Source organism: Vulpes lagopus, chromosome 2 (genome assembly GCF_018345385.1).
Source record: "Vulpes lagopus strain Blue_001 chromosome 2, ASM1834538v1, whole genome shotgun sequence".
In the NCBI taxonomy this organism is placed as follows: Eukaryota; Metazoa; Chordata; class Mammalia; order Carnivora; family Canidae; genus Vulpes; species Vulpes lagopus.
The window spans coordinates 132819120-132843771 of record NC_054825.1 but is presented as its reverse complement, the minus strand read 5'-3'; the positions used below and the strand labels follow the sequence as shown (position 1 = coordinate 132843771).

The window sequence follows — 24652 nt, the reverse complement described above, 5'->3', positions numbered from 1 at the left end:
TAGGTGTCTGCCTTCAGTTCAGGTCATGATCCCACGTTCTGGGATTGAGCCCCACATGGAGCCTGCTTTTCCCTTTCCCATGCTCATGCTCTTTCTCTTGAATAAATAAATAAAATCTTTAAAAAAAAAAAATGATGGGGAAGGTGCCTTAAGGGAAAGTATACTTGAAACAAGGATGGCTTTAAGATTAGCTGTCAAAGGTGGGTACAGGATTCCTGAGGGTTTAACTAATATCTATTCCCCATATACTTGAAATCACCCATAAAAAAAAAAAATTTAGAAGAGGGAAGAATAACTGGCCTAAAATGTTACATACAGTAAAAAAAAAATCCCTCAAAATGAAACATTTTCAGACATACAAAGACTAAAATATTACCTGGCATATACAGACTATAGGAAATGTTAATGTATTCCTCAGACAAAAGAAAATGACCCTAAAAGAAGGAATAAAAAGTGGAATATATACATGGGTAAATCAAAATAAAATTCTGATAAAGCATTAATAATAATGCCTTGTGTTATATGAAAGAACGTCTAGTCCAGAGGCAGGTGGGAGTTTAACTGTTCCAAGGTCCTTAAACTAAATAGGAAGAAGTACAAGTACTTATTTAGTCATTTTACAAATTAAGATGCATATGGTAATCTCTAGAACTACTAAAAAAAAAATAGTAAAAACAGAATACATCCACCAACTTAATAGTAAAAACAGAATACATCCACCAACCTAACAGAAGAGAATAAACAGGAAAAATAAATAATAATATAATGGATAAATGTAAACCAAATTTAGCAGCAATTACATAATAGACTATATATTAAAAAGACAAAGACTACCAAACTGGATTTAAAAACTCAACTTCATGCTGCTTAAAAATGGTATTCCTAAACTGCAAAGAAAAAGATTGAAAAAAAAAAATGGGTATAACCAAAGAAAGTGAGTGAGGTTATTCTAAACAACAAAACAGACTTTAATACAAAAGCAACAAGACATTTCAACATTCTGAAGTGTTAAATTCGCAAACCAAAACTTTATATGTATACATATATATAAGACAGCTTCAAAGTACATAAAACCTAACATAACCACAAAGAAAAACACACAAATCCAAAAGTATAGTAAGATTTGAGCACATTTACCTCAGTACCTGATAGAATAAAATAGGAAAAAGAAAAAAAGGTAAGGATATAAAAGATTTGAACATAATTAAATAATGTCTTAACTGGAATGTATAGAAAACTGCATCCAACAACTACAGAATAAGCATTCTAAGTACATTTATAAAACTAGACCATATGCTGTGCCGTAAAGCAAGTCAGCATATTTTAAGTTAAAATCTTACCAAGCATGTACTATGACCACATGGAAATTAAACACTGCCATGCAATTAAACAGTCCCCAAAATAGAAATCAATAAAATTCTACACAACTGGAAAAGATTTCCTAAGCAGGACACAAAAGGATGTAAGCATTTGGGGGGGGGGGGGAGGCACAATAGGGACGCCTGGGTGGCTCAGTCAGTTAAGCATCTGCCTTTGGTCAGGTCCTCTAATCAGGACCCACAGCTGCTCCCTACTCAGCAGGGAGTTCTCCCTCCCCCACACACACTCATGAGGCACAATAAACTGAACTATCATTAACAGAGATAAGCAACAGAGAGAAAATATCCAACATACCAACAACCAAGAGGGCTTGAATCCAGGTTTTATACAGGATATGCACAATCATCAAGACAAAACCCAATTAAAAAACAGTTCAAGAGACTAAAACAGGAACTTCACAAAATGAAAGCTAAATGACTAACACAAAGGAAAATGTGCTTTTTTCCTAACTTAATTATCAATTAGGTAATTTTCAAATCAAAACCAGTGATACGGGACGCCTAGATGGCTCAGCAGTTGGGCACCGCCCTTTCGTTCAGGTCAAGATCCCGGGATCCGAGATCAAATCCCACATGGGGCTCCCTGCAGGGAGCCTGCTTCTCCCTCTGCCTGTGTCTCTGCCTCTTTCAGTCTGTGTCTCTCATGGATAAATAAATAAATCTTAAAAAAAAAACAAAAAAAACAAAAAAACAAGGATACATTCAACCTAAAAGACTAGTACAGAAAGTCGTAGATGATGTGGAACAACTGGAATCCACATACATTACAGGTAGCAGTATAAATTGTTGTATTTTGGAAAAATATTTTGAGGCAGAAGCTGAACCGATGCTTACCCAACAATTCCACTTACAAGATTTTATCTAACAAATTACAGGTCCATAGGTACACCAAAAGATATGTTCAAGAAGTTCAAACCAGTATTCTTTATTAGCCAAAAACTTTAAATAACCCAACTGTTCTTTAGAAGAAGAAATTGTGGTATATTTACTTACTAAGATATTAGTAATGACAATGACAACACTATGACAACAAACTATATGACAAACACAATGACAACAAACTATACTCATGAATTATCACGGATCCCTCAGTGGAGAACAAAAGCCAATCACTAACGAAGATAAACTGTGTGATTTCACTTATATAAAGTTTTTTTTTTTTTTTTTAAAAAGGAGGTAGGAGGGGGCAAAGTCCATATTGTGAAAAGTAAGAATAGTAGTTACCTTTGAGAGAAGGTGGTGATTTTAAGAGATCATAAGGTGACTTCTGAGGAATTGGACCTTTGTGCTTAATACATGAAACCATACATTCATGATGAGTGCATTCTTCTGTACTATAAACTTCAATTAAAAATATGTTTAAAAGTTGACTGTAGGGACACCTGGGGTGGCTCAGTGCTTGAGTGTCTGTCTGCCTTTGGCTCAGGGCATGATCCCAGAGTCCCAGGATTGAGTCCCACATCGGGCTTCCTGCATGGAGCCTGCTTCTCTCTCCCTGACACACACACACACACACACACACACACACACACACTCTCTCTCTCTCTCTCTATATATATATATATATAAAATAAGTCTCTCTCTCTCTCTCTCTCTATATATATATATAAAATAAATCTCTCTATATATATATACATATATCTCATGAATAAATAAAATCTTTAAATAAAAAAATAAAAGTTAACTGTAGAGACACCTGGGTGTGGCTCAGTGGTTGAGCAGACATCTGTCTCCGGCTCAGGGCATGATCCCGGGGTCCTAGGATCAAGTCTTACATCGGGCTCCCCACCAGGAGTCATCTTCTCCTTCCGCCTGTGGGTCGCCCCCCCCCCCCCACCGTGTGTCTCTCATGAATAAATAAAATAAAATAAAAAATAGTCAATTGTAAACGCCCGCTACGTAAGAAACAACAGGAAAGCAAAACACAGGAGACCAACTTTCCTGGGCATTCCAATTTCAAGTGTCTCACCTAGCCAGAAAGCTAACATAGACCTTGCCTTTGGCAGCTCATCTGAAAGGAACTGACAATGAAGATGATCTAATTTTAGGTAGCGGACCAGAGTAGATACGAGACCTGGAAATCACAACAGAGATGATCACTCAAGAATAAGAGATGATCACCTGTGAGCACTATATCTGACAAAGACAGTTAAGACAGGCCGTACAAAACAGCCATAACCTCAAAAGCTTATAGAACAGCTATGAAAAGTTTAGTTGAGCCCTTAGTAATACTGAAGGGCTGGAGTCCTCCTAACATCAGTATCTTAAGGATAATCGGGACTTTCTGGACAGACTATATAGGCTGATCAATGATGCCCTGAAGCAAGAGCGTAAAATCCCATGGCACAGTTCATAAAGCATTTACACGAATCATTTTTTTATTAAGCTGCTCCTGGCACCATATACTATCTCATTCAATCCTCACAACAAAACCTCAAAAAACTAAACCAGTCCTGACCCATTACCAAAAAAAAAAAAAAAAGCAACTTTTTTTAAAGATTTTATTTATTTATTCACGAAAGACCTAGAGGGAGAGGCAGAGTCATAGAGGGAGAAGCAGGCTCCACACAGGGAGCCAGATGCGGGACTCCATCCCGGGAATCCAGGATCACGCCTTGAGCCGAAGGCAGATGTGCCTAACACTGAGCCACCCAGGCGTCCCCAAATCACTTTCTCTTACAGAATTTCCAGCGCTGTTCAAAATTAGTATCACTAAATACAGGATTCTCCAATGCTCATGGAACTCCTGGTTTTCGGGGGCACCTAAAGCAATTCAATATGAGTTCACAGCACTTCATAGTGCAAGTTGGAAAGCATTATGTTAGAGATGGTGATAGAGTTCAACTATATGTCTAGTACTATACAAAGGGAAAATGTATAACCTGACTACCAATTCTAACTCAGTTCTTATAAATTTTAAATTTCAAACCGATGTCAAAATACTTAGATATTAGAACCACTCCCCAAATAGAAGACTAGTTTTTTTTTTTAAGATTCTATTTATTCATGAGAGAGAGAGAGAGAGGTAGAGACACAGGCAGAGGGAGAAGCATGCTCCATGCAGGAAGCCTGATGTGGGACTCAGTCCCAGGACTCTGGGATCATGCCCTGATCAGAAAGCAGATGCTCAACTGCTGAGCCACCCAGGCATCCCAATAGAAGACTAATTTGATTCTGAATAAATGATCCAAAGCTTTGAACAAACTAGCAAAAACCAAGAGATTCAGCTGCCCACTACTCCATAAACCTTACTTTTATAATTGTATCATCTCAAATAGATAAGATATGCTTTTCCAAATATGCATTATTTTAGAAAACTTTAACCCAAATATGATCAATGTAAACTATGTTGCTTTCTTTTCATTTTTTTAAAAAAGATTTTATCTATTTGTGAGTGTGTGTGTGAGAGAGAATGAATGGGGGGAGGGGCACGGGGAGAAGCTGACTCCCTGCAGAGCAGGGAGCCCAACGCTGAACTTGATCCCAGGCCCCTGGTATCATGACCAGGACAGAGGGCAGACACCTAACCAACTGAGCAACCCAGGGGCCCCAATATTACACTTTAAGAGAATAGCCGAAACTACATACTTCAGATTTCCTTAAACTCCTAAACACTATTTAGGTAGAGGGAAATAGTTTCAGCTTATAGTGGCTTCAAACTTTCCAAAAATTTTCTAACATTTGAACTTTACTTCCATGTCTGTTTTCTTTACTACAATTTTGTTGTACACAACAAGAGGAAATCAGAGTCTAAGTAGTACTGACAGAAAAAAAAAAAACCAATTAGCAACCTTGAAAACTATCAAAGCTGTTTTATATAAAAGCAGTCCACAGATACTATTTCTCCTATTTCTCTGCAGAAACATAAAACTTATGTAACAAATTATATAAAAAGTTTTCATCTATCTAGGGAAGAATCTTAACCAGAAGGGAAAGATTTTTCCTAATTTCCTTTACTTATTTCTAGACTATCTAGATAGATATTTTTGTCCTAAGGCCTACATTGCCACCACTAATCCAAAATGAAAAATACATGCTAGAATGGGCCTCTACGGGTCCATATTTCCTATAAATGTATGTTTCCTACTCTGCTCTTGCACTGACAACCTACAGTAATAAACAATGGGCCAAATAGCTGAAAACTTAGGAGTACTACATGTTTTCCCAATAACCAGAAGAATCAAAATTCTAACGTACTTCAAATAAGTAATTTAAGCCAACGGTTTGAAATCAACCCAGTATGTACAAAACAACTGTCACTAGCCTCTTCTCTCAACCTCACCCAAAGTCAGGTGTTTCACGTCAGTGGATTCTCCAGCTAATTTATGTTTACCTGGGTGTGATCAGAACGCAAGTTTTTGAGAATGCTGAGTTACTGCTGCATATATCTACTGCTGTTCTGCAATACAGTGACACTATTCCAAACTCTCAAGGTGTCCAGTATCTGCTTTTTTCGCCAGACTGTCAGCTCTTATCTTGACAGCATACCTCCCCGCCCCTCTAAATTTACTATTTTTAATCAGGGAAGAAGAGGCAAGTAAGCAACTAAGAATTAGAAAACCAAATAAAATAGAATGCCAAGGTAATTTGAAATGCTCTCCTGACATGAAAACGTATGATCTAGTATATCAGCTTTTATGATACCAATCTCAGTGGTTCAGGGCCCACTTCACTTATTTCCTGTTCTTGATTGATTAGGGGAAGAAAGACACACCAGGTGAGGAGAGCAAACAAAAATGGTTAAGAAAAAAATGTTTTTGAAACATTTAGATTTTAATTCAAATCTTGGTTTTGTCACTTTCAAGCTGTGACCTTGAGGATGTTACTTAAGTATCTGTGCCCCTAAAATGGAGGTATTTATTCTGTAGGGCAGATGGGAGAATAGAGAGAGGTATGGAAAATGCCTGGGGGCAGCAGAATACTCACACACGTGCACACACTCAGATATTCAAGCCTAATTATGTAAAGATAAACTCTGAATCTTAACCACTTTTTAAAATTAAGTTAATCTGATTTTTAGATTACCTAAAACAAACACCATCATCCTTTGCAAATATCCCACAATCCAAACTTGCCTTTAGTCATCTCTCCGCTATTAAGTATCCTCAAAAAAATATTTTTGTGACCTTTAAAAAAAAGTTGATTAAAACATACATATTAATTGAATTTCTTGCAGAACCACACATTAATAGCATTAGCAAGAATTTTCTAAACAGTTGTCAGAATAATATACTTCAAATATTTGCTATTTTAGTATTTTAAGTTACAAGTCTTTATTTTTTTTTTTAAGATTTTTATTTATTTAATTCATGAGAGACACGGAGACAGAGAGAGAGAGAGAGAGGCAGAGACACAAGCAGAGGGAGAAGCAGGCTCCATGCAGGGAGCCCAATGTGGGACTTCAGGATCATACCCTGGGCTGAAGGCAGTGCTAAACCACAGAGCCACCCAGGCGTCCCCAAGTTACAAGTCTTTTAGTCAGTTCCTCATTCCATATTGCTAATACCTCTAAAGAAAAAATCCATATTCAATAAACCATCCTATGTAATATTTCACCCAGTTATCACTCTCCAAACACCTATGTCCGAGTAACATTAATTAGTACTCTCATTTAAAAACACTGCATTATTCTAACACAAAGATATCGAATATGAGCTGTAACTAGAGACATGAGCAGCTATATGGGAAAAGCACTCTTTTCTTGTAAAGTTGAACATTCAGCCATAAATGTTATAGTGCGTTAGCTATAAAACATACTATTTTTAAAGTTTCTATGATCTAAATCTGACAAAGAATAGCAAACTAAATGTTTCATTATTCACATGCTAGATGCTATTAGAGCTTCCTTCTTTTTTTTTTATTTTTTTTATTTTTAATTTTTTTATTTATGATAGTCACAGAGAGAGAGAGAGAGAGGCAGAGACACAGGCGGAGGAAGAAGCAGGCTCCATGCACCGGGAGCCCGATGTGGGATTCGATCCCGGGTCTCCAGGATCGCGCCCTGGGCCAAAGGCAGGCGCCAAACCGCTGCGCCACCCAGGGATCCCTAGAGCTTCCTTCTACTGCAAAAAATTAAGACTCGACTCACTGTCAAATAAAAGGGTGCAAGAGGAAAGAAACCAATACAAATAGAGCATAGAAACCCTAAGCCAAATACTTTACACATATTATCTCATGAAAGCCCCCATACAATCTTGTGAATCAAATATTATATCGCATTTTAAAAATGCTACCAGTGAGGTTCAAAGGAGTAAAAGCATCTTGCTCAAAAATCTCTCCAATTCCAATGTTCACATTGTCTCAAAAATGCAGACCACATTTCAATATACTTAAATTAATTTGCCAATAAACACTTTCCCCCTTTCTCAAAATCCTAACAAAAATTTTATGAATAATAAATAAGAGAGGAATTAGTTCCACACATGCCAATATGGAAAGACCACAACACAAATAAACAAGTGAAAAGAGAGTAAAGAAAAATGAGGCTAATGATCCATCTGCTTAACAAAAATAAATAGAAAATTATATATGGGTATACAGATAAGTGCTTTTCTGAACAGAATCCACTGAAAGAGTTTTAAAGGTTGTTTTGGGTTTGTTTGTTTTGGGGGGGTTGTTTTACCAAAGACCATTACACCCAAGTCTCAAGTCTAGAAGCCTGTAGCAGCTGCTTAACCAGTAATAAGTAAACTAAGCAGTCTATGTTGTCTTATCAGTAAGAAACCAGGTCATAATGGCATAAGTTTACCTGGAAAGACCAAAGTTCAGATTTTCTGGGGTAATGAAAACATTTTGCAAAATACCGGCACACACACACACACACACACACATATATACACTTTATCATACATATAATGAATAGAATGTTTTGTATGCTAACCCAAAACTTTTTGCATCAAACAGATTTACAGATGTTACCAACTTAAGTCTCCAATCCTAATTTAATGAAATGTTCTTTTTTAAATAGAAGCCGCTCTTACAGAAAAACAGAAATGCCATTAGACACTTCAACTAAAAATAAGCATCACATTTTTCTAAGTAAATCAATTAAAAATATCTCCAAATAAGTACAAAGTATTGCAAATAAAACTTTAAGACATTATTTGTTCACTCAATAAAAACATGCATTACACAGTATGTGCCAAGCACTACGGGATTAGGAGGTAAGCAAAACAGCCCCTACCGCTTGCACATTCAGTATGAAATGGGAAGGATAAAGCCCATATATATTAATCACAAAATGGTATCACATATTATAATTGTTGAACTCATTTAGTGAGTCCAAACTCTGATCACTCTAACATTTAATTTTAATCACTGTATTATACACCTGAAGTTAATATTACACTGTATGTTAACTAAAATTTAAATTAAAACTTTAAAAAATATAAATAAATAAACTTTAGAAAAGTCAAGGCAACCTGGAGTAGTGGTTAGATTTGAATCTAACCACCACCTCCAAAGTTAGTCACTGAATTTGAATCTAGGTTCCACTAATTTAATGGGTATCTGAATCTTTTTTTAAGACTTTAATTATTTATTCGAGAGAGACATGGAGAGAGAGGCAGAGATACAGGCAGAGAGAGAGGCAGGCTCCCTGCTGGAAACCCGTTGTGGTTGGAGAGTGATAACCCAAGGGGACAGTAATTTAAGACAAGCTTTGATGAGAGCAAGAAGCCATGAGATCATGTATATATTGCACCCAATGAAGGCTCAATAACAGGCAATTATTATTAAATACATGTTATTGTACATAATGGGTCTAAATTCACTTGTAAACAAATATTTACTGTACCCAAACTATGTGTTATGCTTTGGTAATCAATGGTGAACAATCAAAGACCATCTCTAGCAGAAGAAATAAGCTTTAATCAAACACCACATAAATACTGAATTTAAATTGTGACGAATTATGACCAAAAAACAGTGCTGTGAGAAAATACAGCAGGAATTCCCAGTCTAGACAATCAGGGATATGAGCAAGTGACCCTCACACTGAGATTTAAGGTAGGGGTGGGAACAGGCAGAGTAGGAGGCTTTCCAGGTAGCAAGAACATATTCCTGAGGCAGGAAAAAAAATTAACAGATCAAGGAACTAAACAGTCAATGGGGCAAGAGCAAGTAACTGAGGAGGAAAGAACACATCAGAATGGAGAGGTAGGCAGGAACTATATAGCACATAGGGCCCCATGGCTGAGTTATGTAAGTCTAAGATCAGTGCAGAACTATTGGTAGTTAAATAGAGGATAACATCTGATTAAAATTTCACAGAGACTGACCCAGGAATGTATGTTGGAGGGAAGGCAGTTAGGTGGGAGACTCATCAGCAAGCTACTATGGTTTCTAGGCAAGAGGTAATGGCAATTTAGTGGAATCTGGAGTCAATCCTCCATCTTACAAGTACCTACTTAATGTATTAAATATTCAGAGCAATTTTTGGTCTTTAGGACATCACTCTCACAAATATGAAACCCAAGCTTTCGTTTATGTACATTGTATCTACTGATATTTGCTTCATTAAAAACTAAAACTGAGGCATCTTTAAAAACATTCATTTAAAAATAACAATAAACCTGGGACGCTTGGGTGGCCCAGCAGTTAAGCATCTGCCTTCGGCTTAGGGCGTGATCCTGAAGGTCAGGGATCGAGTCCCGCCATTGGGCTCCCTGTGTGGAGCCTGCTTCTCCCTCTGTTTACGTCTCTGCCTCTCTCATGAATAAATAAATAAAATCTTTAAAAAGGAAATAAATAAAAAATAACAATAAACTCATTACATATTAATATAAATAACATTATTATGAAAAGTAACTATATTTCTCCAGTGTGACAGAGTAGCACTGTTTTAAATTTTCGCTAATCACTTTAGTTTCATAAAGAAGACTGTTGTAATATCCCATCACATCTAACAGCTTCCGAGAAAGTGTGCTGCTGATTTTTTGGAGAATTAGAGTGAAAAATACAACAGAATTATTGTGAAAATAGTTTTGATCTCGTGGTCCTCCTAGAAAGGGCTTGAGGACTCCCAGACCACACTGAGTCATGTAATCACAATGAGATGCACTACACAGTAACTAGGATGGGCAATAATCAAAGACAGACAATAACAAGTGTTCCGGGGAATGTAGAGTAATTGGAATCCTCATGCACTCCTGGTGGGAATATAAAATGGTGTAGTCACTTTGGAAAATAGTTTGGCAGTTCCTCAAAAAGTTAAACATAGACTACCACATGACCTACCATTTCCATTCATAGGTACACACTCAAGAAATACAAAGACATGTCTATACAAAAACTTTTGGGTTATTCACAGAGACATTATTCAGGCTGGTCAAAAAGAAACAACCCAAATGATTACCAACCCCTTAACTGATGAATAAAGAATAAAATGCGATATATTCCCCTACAATGGAATACTATTCGGCAATAAAAAGGAAGAACTGATCCATGCTACAACAACACAGATGAACCTTGAAAACATTAACTGAAAGAAGCCAGTCACAGGTTTTCAAAATCTGTAAGTTATGCTTTCAGCATATTTCAAATCAATCCAACCACATTTTAAGTATTCAACAGTCAGATGTGGCTGGTAGTACCAAAGTGGACAGTACAGTTCTACACTCATCATAAAGTATAATGTTACATGATGTTTGTGGTAATGATCCTGACACACAGCAATTTCCCTTAACAAGAAAAGGCTCAAATCTATGCAATACAATACTTGTTATGTCTAAGTATATGAATACTCTAAAAGTTTCAAGTGATAAAAATGTTTTCTAAGACTAGAATATATGTTGCCTGAATATTTCAGAGAACTAGATTTCAAAATCTTTTACTATAACCTAGAGCACTACAAAATCCCGGAACAAGCTAATTAGACACGTTACCTGGAAGCTCCCTTCTGCTCTCTGCACTAATTTTAATGAATGAATGACAACAGAAAGCACTTTTCAGAATAAAAATTCAAATGTCATCAGAATAAGTTGCTTCAGAAAAGCTTTAATTTAACCAATTTACTTTGGTTACAGAAGAGTAAAATTAAAACTCCCAGAGGCTTTAAAATTCTAATGTCACTCTCTCTCTCTCACACACACACACACACTATATATTTATATATGTGTATATATATATATATACACATATATATACATATATATATATAAATCCTAACAGACAGTACCTCATAAAATAACTTAAATGTACTTTTCTATTTATAAAATATTGACTCTTTCCAATCTTTCACAATAAAATGCTGAAAGCAGGCAGAAAGGTGGAGACCTGAATTAGCAATCCTAGAAAGAAGATCTAAGGGCTTCAAAAGCTAATATACCTAGCAGAGCTAAAATGAAAAAGACACTATCAAATGCTAGCAGGGATGTGGAGCAACAGGAACTCCCAAGAACCTCTGGTGGAATACCGAATAGTATTCCATTGTAGGGGAATATATCACATTTTATTCTTTATTCATCAGCTAAGGGGTTGTTAATCATTTGGGTTGTTTCTTTTTGACCAGCCTTTAAAAAGAGCGATAGAAGCTCTTTTTAAAAAGACAGTTTCTCATAACTAAGCCTACAACTACGCTATCACCCAGTCATTCCACTTCTAAGAATTTTAACAGGAAAAACTCCCTCTGTCCAACAAAAAAAGTTTGCATGTCCACAGCAACCAACTGCAAGAAGCCCATGTGGCCCTCAACAGAATGCATTAATTAATAGCATATTCACACAGTGGAAAACACAGCAATAAACAGGAATTACTGGCATATACAAGAATGCGTCTCAAAAACATTACACTGAGTGAAAAGACCTTACCCAACAGAATATATACTATAAAATCCCACTTATGTGAAGTTCTAGAACAGGCAAAAACTAATGGTGAAAAAAATCAAAACAGTGGTGTATGGAGGGGAGTGACTGAACTGTAAAGTTCTACATCTTGATAAAACTTTGGATCACATAGGTATATTTGTTGAAAACATTTAATGATACTTGCAACTTACTCTAAAATGCATTCAAAAAGTAAAAGGAAGTAATGCATGATTAGTTGTGTGATAAAGCAAACAAAACGTCAATTGTAGGTGACGAACTATGAATGTTCACTGTACCATTCTTTCAACTCTGCTAGATGTTAGAAAATATTAAAATGTTAAAAGAGAAATTTTTATACAACTGGAGGCCCCCCCCCACACACACACACACAAAAGGTGATTCAGTAGGTGGTAAAAGTTTCTCAGTTGATGGTACACTCTACTTACTGCTCTACTCTATTTACACCACTATTTCCTGCTCTACTCTACACCACCCTTCAGAACGATTATGTAAACCAATATCCCATTTACAGTTTATGAGAAAACTTACATGTACATTTCACATTGTTGTTTCCTCAAACTGTTCCCATTTTAGATCGTCAGAGATCAATTCAACAACTATGCAAAATATTTTCAACAATAAGCTAACAACAAATTTGTTGCATTCTTCAAGATTCTTAATTGAACAGCAAAGTTTGTACACCCGAACCCAATTTTAAGCAGTAAATTATCTGGCAATATTCTCCATTAACTCCAATTTTGTTCTCTTGCATTCGACTGCCACCGCTAATATCTGCAAAACGTGGCTACCCTCCCTCTAAAATCAAACAAAAACCTTCCCGATGACTGGCACCTAAGGGATGATAGATAAACACTGAAAAGAAAACCGCAAGTCATCAATGAAAGTCATCCACCTTTCTTCCTTAAGGCTAGTACTATTAAGATGTAGCTGAAAACGATTTCTACGTCATGGTTAATTTTTTTTTTTTTTTGAAGATTAGAAGGTAGAAAAGATTTCAGCAATCAAAACGCAGAACTAAATGTACACGTGCTCCTCGCCCCAAAATCGACCTTAGGCTGCAAGCAGGTAAAACAATGAGCACCCACCCACCCTTTTTTTTTTTTTTTTAAACTCAGGAGACAAAACCGCAGAGGAGGCTACGGCGAACCCTCGCCCAGCCCGGCCTCCACCCCGCCCGGAGCCCGGCGGTGGTCCCTTTCCTTTGTGAGCAGCCGGAGGGAGGGGGCGGGGGGCGGGGGCGGGTGGTCCGCGGGCGCGGGGGGAGGGCGCGGGGGGAGCGGCGTCCGCGCGTCCCACAGCAGGCCGCGGGGCCCCGCCACAAGCCTCTGCGGTGTCCCAAGGAGCACACCCGGCAACTTGGGTGCGATCTGATTCGGGGCGAGACCCGCGAGGCGGGCCGACAGCGCCTCGGGGGACGGTCCCCTCCCAAAACCGTCTCCTCCCGCCGCGGGCGGAGGTCCTGCCGCCTCCCCCACCCGGGCCCGAGGCCAGGGCGGCCCTCACCTGCTGCACGGAGCTGTTCTCGGGCACGGCGAACTCCTCCTTCTCCTTCGGGGTCTTCACGGTGACTTTCATGATCTTGGGCTCCGCGGACGCAGCGGCCGCGGGGGCGCCTGCACCTTCGGCCGCGGCGGCGCCGTCCTGGGAGCTCGGAGGGCCGCCGCTTTCACCACTCTCGGCCATGGCGGCGGCGGCGGTGACTCAGGCGCGCAGGAGGGAGCGGGCGAGCGAGGGGGAGCCAGCAGACGGCAGAGCCGGCCGGCCCGGGCAGCGGAGAACGCGGGGCACGCCGCCTCAGTGACAACCGGTGCAGGGCCGCCCTGGCAGGCGAGGGGCCGCGGAGCTCGGCGCGGGCTCCGGCGCAGGCCCGGGCTGGGCGCTCGGCAGCCGCCGTGAGTTCAGACGCCGCTCGGTCGCAGCGACATCCGCAGCCGCCGCCGCTCTTCCTCCTCCCCGCCCCTCCCCCCACGTCCCTCGGCCGGCGCCGCGCAGGGCACGCCGGGTAACTCGGCTGGCGGCGTCGCCGAGTCATCCCCGGCCAGCCCCGCTTCCAGCCCCGGCCGCCTTTCTTTCCGTCTCCCGCTCCATGGCCCAGAGGGCAGTCGCAGCCGGAGAGGAGAGCTAAAAGCAAAACGGGGCGGGAGGGATCAGTTCATTTCATTTCATCCCCTTGGCTAAAAAAACAAATTAGCGTGTTCTGGGAAGCACGGTAACGGCGCGCGGTGATGACCTCACGCCTAGCGAAATTACTAGAAAGGGGCTCGACCACTGGGCGCCGCGGACGCGGACGCGCCTGCGCGCTGTGGCTCGGCAGCGTCCCCCGCCCCCTGCGGACCCCGCGGCGGCCGTGCCCGGCCCCTCCGCGCCGTAGCGCTCGCCTCGCCTTTGCGCGCACCGGGACCCCGCGGGGAGGGCAGTGGGCGTGCTGGCTGTCGCGGTGACAGCCGTCCGTTGGCCTACTTGTAGCCTTTGAGATGCTTGCTCGTACTGCCCGGTGCGCGGGAGGTGGAAGCTACGTGAATGGAGGAAGGCGCTTCGTCGTAACGAAGGAAGAGTGGGCCGTAGCCACCCTGCGCGATCCCGCGGAGTCACTGCCCCGCGGCCCGGGCGGCCCGGGCGGCCCGCCCTCGGGTCAGCCGGTTGGGTCTGGCGATCAGGCCACCTCTGCTGACCGGCCGCCGCCCCCCGCCCGGACAGCCTGCGCGAGCGCCCCGGAGTCTCTGGACGCTGCCCCTCAAAGTACCGGGGCAGAAACGGAGGCCCAAGGGCTGCCCCCCCACCTGGGGCGCTTGAATGAAGCCGAGGTGTTCGTTTTACATTCTGTCAAGCTATTCCTGCAGTTCAGATTTTAGGTTCAAAGATCCTTTTTAGTAGAGTGTGGGTATGAATAATTTAATTATCTCCCCCCCCCCCCCCAGAACTCGGGCTTTGAAATGACGTCATTTGCCTTTAAAGATGACTTGCAAGGAATATAGAACCCAGGACATTAGCTTTATTAATCAGTATCGCGCAAATGGAAACCCAGACAGCCCACAGTGACCCAAATACGCAAAGACACGTTCTGTATTTGTGTTTTTAAACAATCCAGCCCTGTTCTGGCAATAAATAAACTGTCCCATGAAGACTGCTTTTTAGCAGAACACCTTTGGAATCTGGGTGTTAAAGAGTTCCGAAAAAATAAGCTTCAATATAGACATCATTTGACATCAGCTAATTTCTGGCAGCATTGTTCAATAAGGCGAACAGGTTACCTTACAAGGCTGCCTGTTGAAGGATACACGCTGCTGACGGATGAAAACTTGCATATGTGAGGTAATCGCTACTTCTCAAGGTAGAAAGTTCCACCATTGGAACCAATCATTATCTCTAACCCTGTTCTTATGAAATCGCTCTGTAATTATCTGTGTCTGCTTTAATTTATTGAAAAAAAAAAGAAGTATGTGCACAACTTATGAAATAATACAATTTATCTCTAAGAATATACAATATATATGCCACTTTTTATAAATAATCCTACTAAGGAACCGTTGGCAGTTGGGGTCTAGACAGGGATCAGCAAAGTTCCAGGGTAGACTAGATAGTAAATGTGTTATGTTAGGCTTTGCAGGGCATACATTCTCTATCTCAAATAATCAGTTCTGCCCCTGTAGCACAAAGCAACCATAGACCACACATACGTGAGGAAGTGGCTGCATTCCAAAGCCACTTAGAAAAGAAGCATTCGCTGGCGCCCTGGTGGCTCAGCCTTCAGCCCAGGGCGTGATCCTGGGGTCCTGGGATCGAGTTCCGAGTTCCGCGTTGGGCTTCTTGCCTGGAGCCTGCTTCTCCCTCGGCCTGTGTCTCTGCCTCTGTGTGTGTGTGTGTGTGTGTGTGTGTGTGTGTCATGAATAAATAAAATTTAAAGAAGAAAGAGGCATGGGATCCAATTTGAACTATGCAGCATAGGATCTGATTGGAACCAAAGGGTCTATGTGTCTACTTGATGAATTTTTTTACTTAATGGTCAGTCTGGAGAAAATTTACAAGAGCGTATCTCATTCATTCTATAAGCATTAATTGAGCATGACCAATGTCCAAATATGTTGAGAATACAAGACAAATAAGACGCGGTCTCTGCCCCCCAGAAAACCGATGCTAGTTGAGTGGGGAATAGGAAAAGTGAGGGAGAGAGCAAGGACATGCTGGTAAATGTTTAATGACCAATTCTCCAGAAAACAAGCTTTGATTTGTAGCATTTGCTAATTTCCTTAATGTAAATATTTGCAAAATGGCCAGTCTCAGTCTACCGACTTGAGGTCAACTTGCTCACAAAATTCCTGAAATTTTACCAGTCAGTTCAGTTCTCACAAACTAATCTGAGCCAAACTTCAAGTATAATGATAGAAGGTTACTGTTCACATGGTAGAAGGATTCTTCCTTGGCAAAATGAGTCAATTAATTCAGTCAACATGAATTTATCGAGCACATTTTAATACTGTGTCCAAGAACTTACATAGCTTCAACACAAGGTAATATACATGTCATGTCAAATAAGTAGTGTAAATAACATGCATTCATCATGTTACTCCCCTACTCAAAATCCATCATAAGTTCCATGCTGCTTGGAAAATAAAGTCTAAATTTCTTTTTTTTAAAAAGAAAACGTAAAAATAAAAGACAACTCTGACCTAAAAAAAGATTTTATTTATTCATGAGAGAGAGAGGCAGAGACACAGGCAGAGGGAGAAGTAGGCTCCCTCTGGGGAGCCAGATGCAGGACTTGATCCCAGGACCCCAGGATCACACCCTGAGCCAAAGGCTAACACTCAACCACGGAACCACTCAGATGTCCCAAAGCCTAAACTTCTTAATTAGAAATTCAGGACCTTCCACTAACTCTCAATCTGTCTTTCAGGTTTCATTCCCATTACCTTTAGATACACTCAACCATAGTCATGCATATTTATCACCATCTGTAGAAGCACTTGTACATTATATACTCTCCTCACCTCCGATCATTCCTTCAAGTGATTACATCCCCCTCACATTATACCCATTATTGCTGCCTCCTCTGTAATACCTACCTTGAACACCTACATCTACAAAATCATTTTTTTCTCTGATCCTCCATCATAATTATTAGAACAATTCACATAACAATTCATCACTCGTAACATAGCTTCTATTATCTAAAACTATTCTGCTACCAATCTAGTTCACACTCTTATAAGTTCTGGCCTAGATTACAACAATAGCCTCCTACAGAGGTTCTGCCTCAGTGTAAAGTCTCCACAAAAGATCTTGCTTCTCCTTCATAACTGACCCCCTAACCAAACGGGTCCCCTAAGCTCTCCACACTTGTCCTGCACTTTCCTGCCTCAAGACTTTTTTTGTTTAAGATTTTATTTATTTAATCATGAGAGACACAGAGAGAGAGGCAGGGACACAGGCAGAGGGAGAAGCAGGCTCCATGCAGAGAGCCCGATGTGGGACTCGATCCCAGGACTCCAGGATCACGCCCTGGGCTGAAGGTGGTGCTAAACCGCTGAGCCATCTGGGCTGCCCTCCTGCCTCAAGACTTCGACACAACATTGGCACTGCAAGTAGAAATTCTTCCCTCTCATGTTGACTTCATTGTTTGACCCACCCTTCAAGCTTCACCTGAAATGTGACTTTCCCTAGCAATTTTTCCCTGATAATCTTTTCTTGATGAGAAATTTCCTCTAAATACTCTCTATTTCCATCCAGTTTTATTACCCTTTGTGGTGTCATGCCTTGTACTACACTTAATTGTGTGCATATCTCCTTTGTTAGACAAGTTCCTTGAAGACAGGGGTCAAGTCTTAGTCATTATATATACCACCTTGCCCAAACTAATCCTTGGCATGAGAGCATTCACTGTTGAACTGAAGTGTTGAACTGTCATGTTTCTACTAGAGAGGAAATTCATTTGAATCAATAGATCATTTATACTCTTTTGTCTCTCCCAAGGTTTATGGCATAGTGACATATAGATAGAAAGATAATAGATATGTACACACGCACCTTGAAACTTATTTGCTTTGCAATAGGTTCAAAGGAAGGAAACAGTATTTATTCCTGCTTGGGGTATGGGAGGGGAAGGTGGGTGAGTCAGAGAAGAACTTTGAAAGAAATGATTTGAGCCAGGCATTGAGGAATGGGTATGATTTTGTTAAGTGTTAACAGAGGCAACATCATGATGCAGTGGTGAGAAATAGAAATTCTGCTAGTGCGCAGATCTCGAAGTGTGGTCCACAGCCTATGGACAGTCCACAACTATCTTTAGGGCCATGTCAAAATCAAAGAGAATCAGGTAATACATTCAATAAGTTTCTGAGCCTTAGGGCCAAGGAAGAGGTGGTAGTGAAGAGAAGTACTTACTTTATTAATTGGCCAACCAAAGCTGTAGACCACTGGGCGGAATGCAGTCACCACAAGCTTTGAATCAAGACTGGTAAGTAGGATCCCAGAGCTGTGCCAGGCACTGCATAAAACACAGAAGCAGAGAGAGGTCCAGCAGCACACCAGAGAAGGACATATGGCAAACCTCTGAAGAATATACCTTATTTTGGTATATTGTTGCATAATATCAAATAGGAAATTAACGTCAACTAGACTGTGTGCCTTATGCAGTTTGCACCATATTTTTTAACCTATTTTCATTTGCATACATGTGTGTGTTTGTGTGGTTCTATGCCGTTTTAGCCAACATACAGATTTAGGTAACTAAAATCACAGTCAAGACAGAGTGATTCTTTTTTTGTTTTTTTAAGATTTTACTTATTTATTCATGAGAGACACACACAGAGAGAGAGAGAGGCAGAGACGCAGGCAGAGGGAGAAGCAGGCTCCATGCAGGGACCCCGACGTGGGACTGGATCCCGGAACTCCAGGATCGGGCCCTGGGCCAAAGGCAGGCGCCAAACCACTGAGCCCACCCAGGGATCCTCAAGTCAAAGTGATTCTACCGCTAGTCTCACTTTTTTTTTACTTTAACTTTTTTTTTTTTTTTAAGTACTCTCTATACCCAATGTGGGGCTCGAACTCATGACTCTGAGATCAAGAGTTGCGTGCTCTACTGACTGAGCCAGCCAGGCACTCCAGTCTCACTATTTCTTATCCTTCCTGTATAGCAGGGTTTCTCAACCTTGACACCACCAACATTTAGGGCCAGATAATTCTTTGTTGTGGGTGCTTTTTTGTGCATTTAGCAGGATCCCTCAGATCTACTCATTAGATGCCAGTAGCACCCCCAGCCCAGCCCAGCCCACCCCTAGGATGATATTCAAATGACTCTAGGCACTGCCTAATGTCTCCAGGAGGCAAATTGCCCCTGGTTGGGAACCACTGCTGCACAAAGAATAGTATTTCACTACAAAGTTTCTTTAATTCTGAGTCACCTTAATAACATGACAAACCTGATATATTTTCCCCAGTATTGTAAATATTTCCAGGATTCCATTATGAACTTGCATTTAACTTCAGCTGTTGCATTTCACCTACTCACCTCTTACTGTGAGTCTGGAATTTCCCCAGGCCTTCTGAAAATGCCTAAAAATATTCCAGGACTATTCTGCTTTGACCTCTCTTATGAACAGGTACTGCTGATATCTTGAGTCACAGTCCCCAGGGCAAAGCATTGAATATCTTACAGAAGTGGTAAGACTGGTTCTCCTGGAAACATATGAATACAACCATAAATATTTTTATAATTAGCTCAAGCTTGGTTTTATTTTTTTTATTTTTTTTTTTTAAGCTTGGTTTTATTTTGCATAGAGTTCCAACCACGATGATTTCTTTTCAGAAGACAAATTTATTCAACACATAACGTATTTTGAATGTGTTTCCTGATCTTAGGAGGTTACACTACACAAAGAGTCTGCTTATTGTGTTGTGTAAACTAAGTGAAGGAGCCATGGGGAAATTTTAGGTGCTCTCTGAGGGCAGAGAGAAGTAGGTTAAAGTGTGCAAAAACTATTGTATGAAGCAAATCATTTAGGAATTCCAGAAGATAAAATGCTTTTGGGGAACAAAATCCTTCTGGATGTTAGGGAGTTTTGTAGCACTCAAGAAGTTAGCCTGTTGAGGGCACCTGGGTCGTTCAGTTGGTTAAGCGCCTGCCTTCAGGTCAGGTCATGATCCCAGAGTCCTGGGATCAAGCCCCTCATCAAGACTTCCTGCTCAGCAAGGAGTCTGCTTCTCCCTTGCCCTTTGCCCCTCCCCTCCCTACCCCCACTCCAGCTCTCTCTCTCTCTCTCTCTCTCTCTCTCTCTCTCACTCTTGCAAGTATATAAATAAATAAAATCTTAAAAAAAAAAAAAGTTAACCTATTTAGATATGTTACAGAGGAAGCTTAGAGGTGTTAGAAAAAAAAGTATATAGTTCTATTTCATCCAAATAATTCTTACAAACTTAGTTCCCAAATAAGTTAAAAGGGAAGACAGAACAACACTGAGTTATCTGACTTGTTCTATAAATCTATCAAGAATTGTGAACAGTCTGAGATTTTTCCCTATTTACAAGCTAACAGTTTCATGAATGCTGGCAAAAGATACAAGACTCCCAGGTCAGAAACACAGTACTTTGTTACAATAACAGTGGCCCTGGTATCAGCATTTTCTTGCAGGTTTTCCAAGCTCTAACTTCTGCAGTGATGTCGAGGGCCCGTGACACCTGCAAATGCAGTGGGTTGCATTCTAAGAGAGGAATCCCAGCATGGGAACCTTGGATTTTTTAAGTGGGGAGTGAACCTGCAGCCCTTTGCCGGGGGGGGGGGGGGGGGACTATATCTTCAAAGACTGTTCACTATATAAATATCCTTGAAAAACAAGTTCAGAACAAAGTCAGTGTATTCGTTTTCTGTTGCAGCTGTGACAACGACAAATTTCGGTGGCTTGAAACAACAGAAATTTACAATAGCCAAACTGTGGAAGGAGCCTCGGTGTCCATCGAAAGATGAATGGATAAAGAAGATGTGGTCTATGTATACAATGGAATATTACTCAGCCATTAGAAATGACAAATACCCACCATTTGCTTCGACGTGGATGGAACTGGAGGGTATTATGCTGAGTGGAGTAAGTCAATCGGAGAAGGACAAACAGTGTATGTTCTCATTCATTTGGGGAATATAAATAATAGTGAAAGGGAATATAAAGGAAGGGAGAAGAAATGTTGGGAAATATCAGGAAGGGAGACAGAACATAAAGACTCCTAACTCGGGGAAACAAACTAGGGGTGGTGGAAGGCGGGAGGAGGGCGGGTGTTGGAGGGGAATGGGTGACGGGCACTGAGGTGGACACTTGATGGGATGAGCACTGGGTGTTTTTCTGTATGTTGGTAAATTGAACACCAATAAAAATTAATTAAAAAAAAGAAATTTATTATTTTATAATTCTGGACATCAGAAGTCCAAAATGGATCTTTTTTTTTTCTCCTTATTTTTATTAACTGACATATCACATAGTATAAATTTTAGGTGTACAACACATTTGATGTATGGATATATTGCAAAATGATTACCATGGTAAGATGAATTAACATCCATCATCTCACATAGTTACGATTTTTTTCTCTGTGATTAGAACTTTTAAGATATACTCTTAATAACTTTAAAGTATTCAATATGGTATTGTTAACTATAGTCATGATGCTCTAAATTACATCTCCAGAGCTTATTTATCTTACCCTTGGAAGTTTGTGCCTTTTTGTTTTCATTTTTTGTCATTGTTCTATTCAAATTCACGTTAGTTAACATATAGTGTATTATTAATTTCAGGGTAGAATTTAGTGATTCATCAGTGTATATAACTCCCAGGGCTCATTACATCACATGCCCTCCTTAATGCCCATCACTCAATTACCCATCCCTCCATCCCTCTCTCCTCCAAAATGGATTATATATACATATATATATATACATATTTTTTTTAAGATTTTATTTATTTATTCATGAAAGACACACAGAGAGAGGCAGAGACACAGGCAGAGGGAGAAGCAGGTTCCCCGCAGGGAGCCCAATGCAGGACTCAATCACAACCTGAGCTGAAGGCAGACACTCAACTGCTGAGCCCCCAGGCATCCCCCAAAATGGATCTTAAAAGGCAAAAATCAGAGGCTATATTCCTTCTGGAGGCTCTAGAGGAGAATCTGTTTCTTGCCATTTTCAACTTGTAGAGTCTGCCCACATTCCTTGGCTTGGGGACAAGTCACTCCAACCTCTGCTTCCATTGTCAATCTCTGAGTTTCCTACCTTTCTCTCTTCACTTACAAGGACCCTTGTGATGACATTAGGCCCTCCTAGGTAATCCAGGATAATCTCCCTGTCTCGGGATCTTTAATCACAGCTGCAGAATGCCTTTTGTATTTCAGGTGATAGAATCACAGCTTCTGGGGATTAGGATGTGGACCTCCTGGGAGAGCAATTATTGTGCCCACCCCATGCAGTCAGTGCCTGTAATTCACAAGATGTGCAGAATTAGGAGAGACCCATGAAGAATTGTCTCCCAGTAATGTCTACCCATTTCTACACTTTCTTGGCTTCTGACAAACCTGCCCGTGAGTATGCCACTCTGTTCATCATTCTGATTAAACTCCCCACCAGAGGCTGGGGCAAAACCCATTCGACTTGTTTCCTATAGCCTTTAAGAAGGCCAATATCAACAGGATGCTAAGTAGCAGGATGAGGCCAACCTTTAGTATTCATAATTGAACTCCTCAGGGTCCAGACCCAATCAGCTGAATGAATCCCATAAACCATCAAGGTCTACTTTGGCTGCCTCCTAGGAATTGTTTCTGTGTTGACTTTTCTCCTTGGCCCCACGGTATTAATCTAGGTGCAAGAGGATGCATTATCAATTGTCCATACTTCGCCATGGCCTGCAAGGAGGAAATCTGGGGCAATTATATCAATGATAACAACCCTGAGCAGTGAGTTGAAGCTCACTTGAATGCCTTCCAGTGCCAGTGCGATACATTGATCTCTTCAGCTAAAATCAGGACACATTTTGTTCCATCACTTCTAATTAGGTGGTTCTCATCATAAGAATAACTGCACATGAGATGCACACACACAGCAAATAAGTCATCCCTCTGAGGAACTCCTCCAAGTAATCAAGGGCAGCATCATTTTGGATAGTTCTCCTGGTCATCTGAGGCCTCTGTGATCTACTAATGGTATTTTCTTAAACACTCAAAGGTCTTTAATGACCACTCCAAAGGAGTAAACCACTGTGGTTTTCGAGTAGAAGCAAGTTAACTCCTGACTTCTACATAAGAAGCCCAGTCCTGGGAGCTCACATGGTGCACCTGTGAAGAAAATGTTGTTTCTGATTCTCGGAACTCTTCAAGGATGATCTACAGCAATTAGGGGGCACAGGTTGACGCATCTTCACTATGGCCTCTCAGCTGTTGGTAGGCCTCTGGGTTCTTCAGTCTGTTTGAAATGAGTCTAGTCCTTATTTATGGAGTCTAGTTGAAACTGTCCTGTTTGTTCAGGTGGCATTGATCCAGTCCACAGGACTAGTGAAAGCGACAAGGAATAGGAGTGGGAAAGATACCTAGAAGAGTTGACAAATTTTGCATGAAAGGTGCAGGAGCTGGGCTATTCCCTGCCATTTTCAATGGGTTTCTTGTTAAATCTATGGAGAATGGTGATCAGGTGTGGTCAGAGCTATCTGGCGGAGTATAGCAGACTCAGCAGTAAATTTAGTATTAGTTCAGGAGACCCTAACCTGAGTGCTTTCCTTTATGAAGAAAGGTCCAGGGATAGCTTGGAAATATGGAAGATACTAATGTCTCTCCCTCTCCAGCACCTCCCAAGGTCCAAGATGTTCCCTTCCTTGGTGCTGGGAAGGCTTACTACTGGCGTGTTTTCCCTTTCACCTTTTTCCTAATCATCTCCCACTTACACCCAGACCTTTTGTCCAGAAGGTAAGGTGCAAAAGGGATGAAGAGATTTTTCTAAAACTTACGGAGACCCATTATGTCCTCCATTTGGGCCCTCATAGGCCACTATAAGGGAACTCGAGGGCACTGTGCTCAGCTATGTAGTTATTATCCTCATGCTCTAGCCCATGTCAGTCCAACTGGAGAATCCAAGTAGCTGACCTAGAATTAAATTCAAATCTCTTAGGCCCCCTTTTGGCAGGACTGCCACCAAGAGGGTGTACCATGCAGGCCTGCAATTACCATTAGGGGAAAGAAAGAAACATCATGCCCAGGAATGCCCAGGGTAGATTTCCGGATTTTCAAAGTAGGGGTGTAAAGTCCCCACCTCACCCATTTGTCCTTATCATAGTCTAGGAAGTGGCCAAGAGAACATGATTCCTTTCTGGGGACAGCCACATTCAGTGACCAAAATATCCCAACTAAAGTATATTATCTAGGAGGAGGCGAGGGATATAGAAAGAAATCTTATAGTAAGAAATCTTTTTGAGTTGATTTCTG

At 40.9% G+C, this 24652-nt stretch overlaps 1 protein-coding gene across 2 annotated transcripts in view; it reads right to left on the bottom strand.

Annotated features, from left to right (window-relative positions):
• The window catches only part of UBQLN1 (ubiquilin 1), a 47187-nt gene extending 32879 nt beyond the window's left edge, over positions 1–14308 (bottom strand). For both annotated transcript variants that reach the window (XM_041743625.1, XM_041743626.1), the window contains exon 1: positions 13709–14308. In XM_041743625.1, the coding sequence (XP_041599559.1) occupies positions 13709–13888 (180 nt within the window). In that variant the 5' untranslated portion in view covers positions 13889–14308. The remainder of the gene's footprint in view (positions 1–13708) is intronic.
• Positions 14309–24652: the final 10344 nt, after the last annotated feature.